The following is a 12,212-nucleotide window of genomic DNA, read 5'->3' as shown; positions in this document are numbered from 1 at the left end:
TCCATGGCTACCTTGTGTTACAATGGGTGGATCTGGGTGGATGAAACTGACAGTGCGGCCTGCAAAGCCTAAAATATTTACTAGCTTCCTCTTTATAGAAAAAGTCTGCTGACCCCTGTTGTAAACCAGATTTTACTGCCGTCAGCTGTGTGTGACCTTAGGCTGGCCTCCTCCCTTCTCTGGATCCACCTTTGTAAAGGAAGGGGCCTGGACAAGGTGCTGGCCAGTTCTGGAAGTCCAGAACTGCAGGGAGCAGGGGTGCCCGCTGCTGCCGCCTACAGCCCATTAGGAAAATGGCAGGCAGGAGGCTGGCTGCAGAGGGACCATCGCTCTGTCAGATCTGTCCTCATTGGTGGAGCCGTCCTCGTTGGTGGAGGGCTCTTAAATGAACTGTCTCCCCTAACTGATGCCATCAATGAACAAAAACCTGGCTTCTACACACCTTTTACATGGACAGACCACAACTCCAAAGAACAACTCATCTTCCAGCGTTCACTTCGGGAATAAATGCTCCCCACAAAATAGACGGAATGCAAATCACTTATTACCACAGAGAACAAGAGAGGACAGCCATGTATGGGTTTTTTAGGTCTGAAGGAAAAATAATGAAATAGCTTGTCATGTGAAAATCCACCTACAGCCCATGAGTCACCATTCTCTACACCACCTCACAGGACTCACTCAGACGCCCTTGTTCTGAACCTTCACGCTCTAAAGAACCAGGTAAGCCGATTTTTCACAGCTGAGGTAACCCACACCACAGGAATGCAAATGACAGGGTAAAGTGGTAGGTTCTGCCAGCTCTGAACCAAGCCCCGGACTCCCACCCTGGAGATTCTCCCGGGGAGCCTCCAGGCCCAACGCTCACACCCACGAGGAAGACAGGGGAGGTTCACGCCCCCTTCAGGGCAAAAGACTCAGTGCAAGACCTGTCATCTTTCAGCCTCCCATCAACCCAAGTGCCACAGAGTGTGGCCTCTCCATGCTGGCTGCAACGAGCCCACCAAGGTGCGGCCACAGTCTCCAGACACGCCACCCGCAAGTCCTCCCACCCTGCAGCCGCGTGTGGGTGGAGGCTAACTGCCACCCCCACCCCCACCCCCCACTGGTCTGGTCTTGGCACATGCCCCGAGCAGAACGCAGCGTAAGTGATGTTCTGAGGCTGCTGAGCCCACACAGAACTGGAAGCTTTCCCTTCTTTCCCCTTGGAGACCGGCCCCCAACCAATAAGGCAGTCCTGGGATGGACCGCTAAGTGATTACAGGCCACGTGGAGAGGGGCTGTGGCAGCCGCGATGCCAGCTCAGACGTGGAGAAGAGCCACTGTCACCCCAAGAAAGACCAGCAGAAAACCACCCAGCTGAGCTCTAGCCGACCCACACAATTGTGAGAAGTAACGTAGCAGGGACTGAAAGCTCCGTTTCTGGACTAACTTTCCAAGGCGAGGAAGAGACTCAGAATAGTTGGCCGGAGTTTTCTATGTGGTGTCAAGAGCCTCTAACTTACTTCATCATCTTCATCTTCGTCATCATCAGATTCAAGAACACCATCCAGTAGCTCTTCTACAAAGAAAAAGATCAATGAATAACTGCAACCACAGTTGGGAGCCTTGGTCAACAAACTCCTTCAGCTGCTGCAGAGACAGGTAAACGCAGCCTGTGAGCCCCTGGGGCCAGAGCACCTGACCTGCTCAGCACCTTCCTTATTATCACTCATTGCTTGAACAGACGACATGAAAGTAAAGAAAGCCGGAGAGAAGAGGAAAGGAAATCAAACAGGAAATAGAGGACAGAAGGAAACAAAGGCGCCGAAGACACTGTCCAGCACACTTAGGAAGGCGGCAGATGCACCTAGACTTAACCAAACCCCAAAACCATTTCCTAGAAGGGAATCCGTAGAAACGCCAGGACTCCCGTTGTCCTCGACGCAGCCCTCATTCTGAAGGGAAGGACTCCACTGACGCGGCTGGACTGAAGCCAGCAGGTCACTCACAGGGCTCGCGTGCCTACCGTGGGCTGTGCCGTTGTCGTGGAAGCTACTTTGCATACTGGAGTATGTTGTGTCACCTGCATCTGGGCTGAAGCTTAATTACCCAACTTCTATGCCCTCCCAGCCCCTGAACAGCACTGCTCCTTCCCACCTTCGGTAAGTGGCTTTCACAGTGAGGAGGCTGCTATATTTACCAATTGTAAATTAAACCTTTCTTCTTCAAATATGGAAAGGCCTTTTTTTTTTTTTTTTTTTGAATCTCAGCTATTTCATAAGGCCACAGGCTAGTCCAGCCACCTGCCCCCTCCCCCGAGCCTGTGGGCTCAGACTCAACCTACTTTCGGAACAATGTGCAGTCCTGTGAACTCAAGTCCCTTACGAGCCTCAGCTCCTCCTCTCCGGGAGGACGGGGACACGAGCCCTGCTTCCCACACTGCTCCCTGGGCTGTGGGCCCAACAACAGGGCGCTTGAGTTACCAGCATCCCTTCTTTCCTGAGGGCCCTCCGGGAAAGCCGGCTTCGCCTTGCTCTGCCCAGTGACCAGTCAGGTCGCCCTGTCCTCTCTTTGGCGACCAGCTGGTATCTGCCGGTCCCCCTTGCTGAGCGCTGGAGTCACGGACAAAACTCCCTGCTGCTGCTGGCCATTCACTTCCACTTGTCACATCACCAGGCCGGGAGTTCCCTTTAGGCTTTGCCAGAGCAGTCCTTCCCCTCCTGCGGGGTTAAAGTTCTAAAATACATGGGAATTTTTGTCCTTGAGGACCTTAAAACTCCACTAGAAAAAGAGTGCTAGAGGATTGAGATGGACTTGAATTAAGATAACCCATGTACATGTTTTCATGTTCACTAAAATAAAACAAGAAAGTCGATACTTTAAAAAAAAGATTGTTAAATCTAAAACTAGATTTACTAGTTTAAGATTCACCTACCTTAAACCAGTAAATGTCTCATAACTCCCACTCGGCTATCAACTCCCCCTTGAGGAGGAAGACTGGACTGGATGGAAACTCTCCAGCTCTCCCTCCTCCAGGTTTAAGCATGATGCTTGTAGATTCATTTTGCCTTGATAGCTGTTGACAGGTGTCCTAAGGTATTTGTGTGTATGTATCTGGTCCTCCACCCAAATATTCAATGACTTTCTAATTTTGCTTCAAAGTAGCAGACTCCTGGGTAATCGTCTCTGGAGTCCTGCCACTGTCCTATGGATACAGAACAGCTTCTGTGCTTGAAATGAAAAAGAACCACTGTAGGCACTCCATTGAAACTGGACCTTCCGGAGCTGAGCAGGTAGACCCCACGTCTGTCCTGAACACACAAGGTTGTAAGGCCTTGGCTCTGCGCAGGACAACTTCTTGCTAAAGCACATCCCTTACGGAAACGTAGACTGACCCCTCGTCCTCACGTTCGTTAGCGTGCCGGTCCAAGGGCCAGCTTTATGTAAGAGGAAGAGATGTTTTCTTGGCCAGAGAGACAAGACACACTGCTTTCTGGCTGCCTGGGAGGAGGGAAGACTGACAAGGAAATAGAGGTGAGTGTGTCTTGATAGACTGACTGAAACAGAGTCAGCCTTGAAGGTTTCCAACCCAAACCTGACCCTGACGCTGCAGAGGACCCCTGGCCTGGGAGGGAGGTCTCGGCATAGCTAGCGACCTCAGAGCAGATAGGCAACAACTTTTCCCAGCATTCCCCTGCCTTCCCAAACTGTGGCCTACATAGAGAAGGTTAGGGAGTAACCTCGGCCAGGACTAAGGTAAGGTTTTATTTCCTTTTATTATTTTTTTCAATATGCCCGCCTCGCAGAATGGAAGTGCAAAGTCAGAAATGCAGTAGCTGCAGAAAATACACATCTGTTCCTTCCCCACCTGAATCCGGGATGAATTATACTTGCTCCATAAAAACCAAAGGGGAGGACATTCAAGTGGAAATGGGCCCCCAGCCTGAAGGCAGCCAAGGTTTAACCTCACCGGCTGCTCTCCTGGCCGCCTCCTGTTGATGGGGAGCCCTCTAACCCCCTCCTTCTGCCTCTCCATTTCTGTGTCCCTCCGAGGCAGGGCTGCACACTGGAATCACCTGGGAGTTTTAAACACTATTCGTACCTGGGGCTCCTCCAGAGATTCTGATTTAATTGGCATGGGGTGCTACCTTGGGGGTTTTCAAATCTCCCCAGGTGACTGCCCTGTGCAGCCCTAGCTGTGAGCCAGGAGCTGGGAGAGCCACGTGGGCTTCCTCCAGTGAAGGGCTTCAGGCATTTCCCTTTTGCTCGGCATTGGTCAGGCTGCTGCCTTGGGATTAGAGATCAGGAGATTCATTTTTTACCTGCGTTCGCGTGAGGAACAGAATCTGTGCACTTGGACTTTCAGTGATGTGGACAAGGGCGTGCAGAAAGACGTAAGTGACAAGCTTGACCCTGGATGCTGGCAGTGCCAGGCGCCTCTGGCTTGTGCACAAGTCAGGATCAAGGCATCAGGGGGCCACAGAAAGAGCTAAGAGCGTCCGCACCACCCGGTCCCATCCAAGGCTTCCTTTACCTTCCTTTCCTGCTTATTATGGGAGGTGGGTGGTCCCAGTAATGGAAGGAAGGGGATCACATCCTCCCACGTTGCTGGTTGGCAACACGAATTCTTCTGGAGCGAATGAACGTGGGGGGACGAGGGCCTTTTCCACGGTGGTGCCGGAAAGATTGGCATCTGTTTTCATTATCTGACCCTCGGACCCTGGGACGGCCGCCCTAGTGGTCTGGGGGAAACAATTAGGAGGGGGAGGCCCACATAAAGAGAACTTCCAGTTAAGGAAGGGTTTCTGCAACAGCTTTTGAGCTCTTCTTGTTGACTGTAAGCCAAAAGTGTGATGAGAGACTATCGATCATGGGACAAAGTGGCCTTGGCTACCTGGCTGAACTTCCATTTGTGGGTTCACTTGGGTCTCCCCACCTCCCTTGAGGCCTCTTGAATGAATTCTAAGACATGACAAGCCCCTCTAAGAAAGCCCACATGTCCTTCTAGCATATGCGAAAGATTCAAAGGACACATAATAGATTCTTGCCTCAAACAGACCTGAACGAAGCTGCTTGATGATAAATTCAATCTGGCGGATCATTTCAGCATTGCCTTCTTTGATGAAGCAGCAAAGGATGTCTTCCATTCCCTAGACGCATCGGAGAGAGTAAGAGTCAACATTTCAGTTTTGGGGGGAAACTACTTTTCAATGGAGTAGTTTCACCTAATCAAAAAAAAACCACCAGGGCTTCCCAGGTGGCGCAGTGGTTAAGAATCCGCCTGCAAATGCAGGGGACACGGGTTCGAGCCCTGGTCCGGGAAGACCCTACATGCCGGGGAGCAACTAAGCCCGTGTGCTACAACCACTGAGCCTGTGCTCTAGAGCCTGAGAGCCACAACTACTAAAGCCCTCGAGCCTAGAGCCCGTGCTCCACAACAAGAGAAGCCACTGCAATGAGAAGCCCGCACAACCCAATGAAGACCCAATGCAGCCAAAAGTAAATAAATTAATTAATTTAAACAAACCAAAAAAAACCAAAAACCAAAAAACTTTTTTTTTCAGGAGGAAGGGATATACGCACAATAAAAATCCTCTGCTCAGTTCTAAACATTCTTTTTGTTGTTTTTACAATTCACAAGGAAATTACTTTATTCTTGGTTGACTATCTGACCTAATCATAACACATTTATTTTTAAAAAAGCTATCGTAAAATTTTACTGTGTAAGTCCTCCTTTGAGCTTTGGCAGTATGTTGTTTGGGGAGGTGGTTTCGTTCCCATGTTTTCCCTGTAGTTATACACTGCCTACTGGGTTTTGGGCCAAAAATGGTCTTTGAAAAGTAAAACCACATGTTCAGAGAAGTCAAATAGAACCTCTTTTTAAACAGCCATCGTTCTTTTTCTATCAAAATAATTATAAAGTCATTACAGTGTGTATTATTTACTACAAAACACTGACATCAGCGTTTTCAGTTCTGACTAACAGAATTCCAGGGACATGTAGAGGTAAGAGGCTGACTTGACCATAAATGTCTATTTTTCCTCCTTCCTCTTTTCTGTGGGACTTGAATGTATGGTTGGAGCTGATGAGGCCTTCTTACCCCCACGAGGGGAAAGTGTATCTGATATTGAACCCAAAGCAGAGGGAGCAGAGTACAGAGGTGCTGGTAGAGAAACAGATCAAGTGACATGTGAATCCTGATCGAGCTGTGCCTGAGGCTTGCGCCAGAAGCTTCTGCCTGGACTTTTCAGTTACCGGAGCCAGTAAGCTCCTGTTTAGGTAGCCAGCTTGGAATCAACAGCTCTAACTGAATCAAAGCAGAAGCGCCCAGTGCACGTTTGAACATGGTGAGTTCCCATCACCTAAAGCAGAGCATTACCTTCTAGAAAGGTAAAATCTGGATTGTAGTTCTCGTTTCCCCATAAACTAGCTATGTGACCTTGGTCAAATTATTGAACTCTTCCCAGCCTTTTCCCTCAACTATAAAATAAGGATGGCAACTCAAGTGGACACGAGATCTTTAAAGGATATAATGGGTGTTGGTTATGTAAATATGTATATTTGTCAAAATGCGTTGAACTGTATATGTAAGGCTTGTGCATTTCACTGTTCATAATTATACCTAAAAAAAAAAGAAAGAAAAAGCATCTAGTCTGACGACTGGCACATAGGAGATGCTTAATAAATGGTTGAGACTGTGCTTGCTGTGTCTGGTAGGGGTTTCTGGCTCAGAAGAGAGAGCTGGCAGCTGAAGCAAGGGAGCCAACAAGGTTCCCGGTGGCCCCAGAGTGAGAAGAGAAGAGGGTTAGGACAGAACCTTGGAGAACCTTTCGGTGTCTCCTGTTTTCCGCTATGATCAGTAATGCTGTGATGACTATTTTGATACATGAATCTTTGTTCATATTTTTGTATGGAGCTTCAGAAGTGGAATTACTGGGCAAAGAATTAATATTTTTGAGGACTGTTATACATATTGTCAAATTGCTTTCTAAAAATGCCACATCAATTTATCCTCTCAGTAAGATTTCCACACTAATTTTTTTTTCCAATAAATTTATTTATTTATTTATTTCTGGCTGCATTGGGTCTTTGTTACTGCGTGCAGTCTTTCTTTAGTTGCGCTGAGCGGGGGGCTACTCTTCATTGCGGTGCACGGGCTTCTCACTGTGGAGGCTTCTCTTGTTACAGAGCACAGGCTCTAGAGCGCAGGCTCAGTAGTTGTGGCACACGGCCCTAGTTGCTCCGCGGCACGTGGGATCTTCCTGGACCAGGGCTCGAACCCACGTCCCCCTGAATTGGCAGGTGGATTCTTAACCACTGCGCCACCAGGGAAGCCCTCCACATTAATTTTGAAAGGCCCGCACATGATGGGATGCCATGGAATTACAGCAAACAGGCTTACCAACTGTAATGGACAACCGTTACACTTGTAGCTGATGAACACTTTTAAAAGAGCTTCTCTACAATGTGTTCACTTCCCAAGGCCGCAGCCAGCATGTTAGCATTCCCAGGTTCCCTTCAGCCAGGGTGCAGGCAGATGACCTAGGCCCTGCCAATCGAATGCACCCACGTGAGACTGATTCAGAAGTGGGCAATGTGAAGAATCAGGCACACGGGGAACACACATCTTTGTGACGGTTGGGCAGGCGGCATCCCGCCCTTCAGGGACAGCAGAGCAGAGTTTCTGGCATTGCAGTGTGAGCCTGGGCCCAGGGCATTGGTGCAAGGCACAGTGGGGATATCACTGGAGCAGCCCCGTGGAGCGTGTGGGCATTTCTCCTGGCTCTGTGGCTTCTGAGCCCGGTTCCCTGGTTCTCCCAGAAGCTCTGAGAGCCTTGACAGAGCATCTCGTCTGCTCCAGCCCAGGGCGCAATGTTTGGCTGGGGTTTCGATCCCAGGGAAGAGCTCCTGGCCGACAATTACTCCAGCCCTGGGTGCAGGAGGCCTTGGGGTAGCATGAGGGTGGCCCTCTTGATCGCATCTGCTCTCCGGCCCCAGACCTTGGTGGTCTCTTAAAGTTCAAATGGGCCTCAGGGCACGCATGTATCTTTTTCTCCTTTTGTTTTTTTAATTGTTGGTATTACTTTAAGACCACCATAGTGGCATTTGGTACTAATCTAATTTTTATGTATTCTCTTTCATTTTCCACAAGCACACAAATGTTTTACACAGTTGCAAACACAGAGTTATTATAATGGCATATTCTGCTTTTATCCCTCATTACACAATGAAGTTCCCATACTGTCTCATACTGCTTTTCTTAATTATCATCTTCAATAGCTACTAGTACTGTGAGCAAAAGAACCACAATTTCATTAGCAATTCCTCTATTACCAGACATCTATGTTCTGGTTTTTCACTATTATAAAGATATTGAAATGAGCGCTGTCATGCCCAGAGCTCTCCTCTGCATCCGTGACCAGAGGAAAATGGATGAATCCAAAATATGTAGGTTTCCATAATTTATCACATACACTGCTGAACTTCCTTCCAAAAGGACTGTGCTGACACACACCCGGCACGGTCTGAACGTCAGTTCTGTCACCTCCTCCCTGGCTTTGCGTGTGAGCAGATGTTAGGGCGGTGAGATTATGGATAATGTTCTCCTCACTGTCTGGTTTCCTTTATTACTGTTATATAACAAAGGAAAAGGATGTAATACCCTCCATCAATCTAAACACCTCTTCAAGGATAAGAGTGAAATGAGAGGAAATCTCAGGGTTTTAGAAAAACTCTGTTGAAGCCATATCCTCCTTTAGAGGCGTCTCTTACAGATAAGTAGGTAACTACTTAGGTGAAGTGTCCAGAAGCTTCCTCCATTTGCTTACGACTTTGATCCCTGTTAAAATGCCAGAGGGAAGCGTATGCCACTTACACCTCTATCTAAGTGGTCTACGTTTTCTTTTCAAAGTCGGTAATTCAGAGGCTGTCTAGAAACTTATGTCAGAAACTATAAAGGAAGATATTAATGGATTTAACTATAATTAAAGCTGTCATATAACCAAAGCCCCATAAGTAAAACACCAATGAAAAATTGGGGAAACATTTGTGATATATGTCAAAAGATTAATAGCCCTAATTTCCCTTGCGACTTCTTTGATCCAGAGGCAACTTAGAAGCGAGTGGCAGCCAGGCTCCATGGACGAACCCCCCTCCTGGACCGCATGCTCCCGGGCTGTCCCTCCCACACCGCACCCGAGCCGGTCCCGTGACCACTTCTCAGATTGGGTCATAGAGGAGACTGTGGCTGCTGTCTTGCTCACTCTCTGACTCTCTAGGATCCCTCAGGGAGAAGCCAGCTGCCATGTGGAGAGAAGCCCTATGCAGCAGTCCCCTGGCAAGGAAACGAGGTCCCCAGACAACAGCCAGCACGAGAGCGAGCTTGGAAGCGGATCCTTGTGCCCTCGGCTCCCCGGCTGAAGTCTTCACTAAAATCACAGGAGAGACTCTTGGCCAGCACCACGCAGCTAATCTGCTCCCCAACATCTGTCCTATAGAAACTGTGAGGCAGTCATTTTTTTTTTTTGAGGCAGTTTTTTTTTATAAGCCATTAAACTTTGGGGTAATTTTTTATGCAGCAATAGAAAACGAATTCAACTGTGCTGCTTAATTTCCAAACCTTTGGGGATTTCCTAGATGCCTCATTATTATGTTTATGTTTTCCATCATTATTGATTCAACCTTTTTCTGCCCATTCCCTCTCTCCCCTCTCCTTCTGGGGCTCCAATGACAGGCGTGTGAGACCTCAGGATATTGCTGCACAGGGCTCTGAGGCTGTCCCATTCTTCCATCTCTTTTCTCTCTGGCCTGGATGATCTCTAAGGGCCGCCCCCCTCGTGTCCGACAACAGTGAGTCTCTTTTCGCCACTTGGTGCCTGTCCCCTTCCTGCCCTTAAGTCCGCCTTCTCCACCCCTGTGCCCTGGATGTCTGCCATTCATGCTTCTGGACTCCACATCACCTCTGTTCTTTCTTTTTCTTCAACCTACATGTTTTCTGCCTTGTTCTCTGCCTTGGTTGACAATTCCTCTCTTTGACCTGGATGATCATAATGCAGAATTTAATCAAGGTTATCTTCCCCTATTCTGTATTGAAAAAGCAGATTTCTTTTTCTCTTTAAAAGCAGTAGGCAGGGCTTCCCTGGTGGCGCAGTGGTTGAGAGTCCGCCTGCCAATGCAGGGGACACGGGTTCGTGCCCTGGTCCGGGAAGATCCCACATCCCACATGCCGCGGAGTGGCTGGGCCCATGAGCCATGGCCGCTGAGCCTGTGCATCCGGAGCCTGTGCTCCGCAACGGGAGAGGCCACAGCTGAGAGGCCCGCGTATGGCAAAAAAAAAAAAAAAAAAAAAAAAAAGCAGTAGGCAATTAAGTTTCATTGTTTACCGTGACCACACAGAATGGATCTTAAATAAGTTTTTGTCTCTGGCATAACTGCTGATGTAACTGTAGATGACCCATTAGAAGATTTAGTAATTCTTCTGAGTAAGCAAAGCCAAGTGGAAGAACATGCTTCATTGGTCTCAAACTGAATTTAGCCTGTGTTTTGATGATGGAAATATATTTAATCCCTTCATTCTAAGCATTTAATACGCACACACGGTTTCACATGTCGTAAGGAAAAAGGACAAAACTCCAATGGTTTTGATTAGATCTAGAAACGTTTGTCATCTCAAAAGATGCTAATCACCTGAGGTTTGTTTTATGCTTCCAATATAAACACTAAAGTAAACACATTAAATATTCAGTTAACTCTTTTCCAACCAGACAGTTTTATCAGTTTTATCTGTTCCAGCTGGTTGCTATCAGAATGCCTGCAGATTAGAGGAGTGCTTTGATTGCCCCAGGTCTCACGGCTACAATTCCTCCAGGAAGCCTGGAGGTGAATTTGGGTGATGATTTTCTCCGTTTCATCATTTTCTTGCTAAGTTTCTCCTACTATGAAATCCACAAGCATTCCCAAAGCCCCCAGTTAAAATGAGTCACTTAAATTTTTAAAAATGTCTACAACTTTCCAAAAAATAAACCTTCTAGGAACTTCCGACGCTGTGGTTCTTAATCCTGTCGGCTGGGATCCCTTGAGAATCTGATAAAAACCACAAACTCTCTCCCCAGAAAACTGCAAATATGTATTTGGGATACAATTTCAGGGAGTTCAGAAGCTATCTGAAGCCCTTCCCTGGGGCCCCATCAGGAACCCCTTAATCTAATAGCCTCTGAACGTGGCCCTGACAGAAGCTGACCAATCCACAGCACGTTTTCTTACCATTGCTCTTGCTTCTTCACGAATGGATGGAATAGAAAGGATGCTGTACAGAGCTCCATTCACATACGGCTGTATCTTTAAGGGGAGAAAAAACAGTCATTTTCAGGTTCTCAAATACCGTACAACTCAGACATCACACACTACCCTTGAGAACAGCCTGGCTGGCGAGCACTGCCACCTTCACAGCTCCCTGAGCTCCAAGATGCAGGTCTCCAAATGACAGACATCTCCACTGGCACAGCCCAGGGCAACAGCTAAAACTAAGAGTTCAAAACCAAGGGCATCATTCTCTCCCAAAGTTTACTCCTGTTACATGTCATTGCTGAATTAATGTCATCCTGATGACTCAGGCTAGAACCTTTGGAGGCATCACTGATTCCTCTCTCTTCTTACCCTCCAATGTTGGGTCTCCAAGCCATCTTTAGTGGGAACCCATCTTTTCCATAGGTGCCGCTACAGTCCTTGTTCAGACATCATCGGCCATGACGTAGGCTACATGAGACCTCCAAAAGGGTCTCTCTGCCTTCTATGTTCACCCTTTAACCCATATCATTGCCAAGATTCTACAGCATGGGCCAAATCATCCCTCCCCCAACCTCGGGAACCTTCTGTAGAAACTACCTGGAAAGTCCTAACTCCTTATTGTAGGACACAGGGCCCTTCAAGGTTTGGCCTCTATATCATCTTCCTCTGCTCCTTCCTTCCGGCCACTTGGAATTCACACTACACAGATTCCACTTAAGGGACTGCCCCCTGCCCCCCCGACGGCACGCTGTGACATGCCCTGGCCTGGTTCTAGCAGCTCATCTTGCTGGGAATGCTCTTCCCATATATGTCTATCTGGAAACCTATGGTTCATCCTTTAAAACTCAGCTCACGGGCTTCCCTGGCAGTCCAGCGGTTAAGACTCCACGTTTCCAATGCAAGGGGTGCGGGTTCAATCCCTGGTCAGGGAACTAAGATCCCA

General features: G+C 48.0%; 1 protein-coding gene across 13 annotated transcripts in view; it reads right to left on the bottom strand.

Annotated features, from left to right (window-relative positions):
• The window catches only part of ARMC9 (armadillo repeat containing 9), a 137,838-nt gene that overhangs the window by 63,506 nt on the left and 62,120 nt on the right, over positions 1–12,212 (bottom strand). For all 13 annotated transcript variants that reach the window (XR_007478508.1, XR_007478512.1, XR_007478509.1 and 10 more), the window contains 3 exons: positions 11,246–11,320; positions 5,042–5,132; positions 1,506–1,561 (listed from right to left, as the gene is read on the bottom strand). Coding sequence is in view for 8 of the 13 variants with exons in the window: in XM_033425491.2 (XP_033281382.1) it covers positions 1,506–1,561; positions 5,042–5,132; positions 11,246–11,320 (222 nt within the window). In the remaining 5 variants the exon portion in view is untranslated. The remainder of the gene's footprint in view (positions 1–1,505; positions 1,562–5,041; positions 5,133–11,245; positions 11,321–12,212) is intronic.

The sequence above is a fragment of the Orcinus orca genome, chromosome 7, assembly GCF_937001465.1.
Source record: "Orcinus orca chromosome 7, mOrcOrc1.1, whole genome shotgun sequence".
Lineage (NCBI taxonomy): Eukaryota > Metazoa > Chordata > Mammalia > Artiodactyla > Delphinidae > Orcinus > Orcinus orca.
This window is presented reverse-complemented; position numbering and strand designations above follow the sequence as displayed.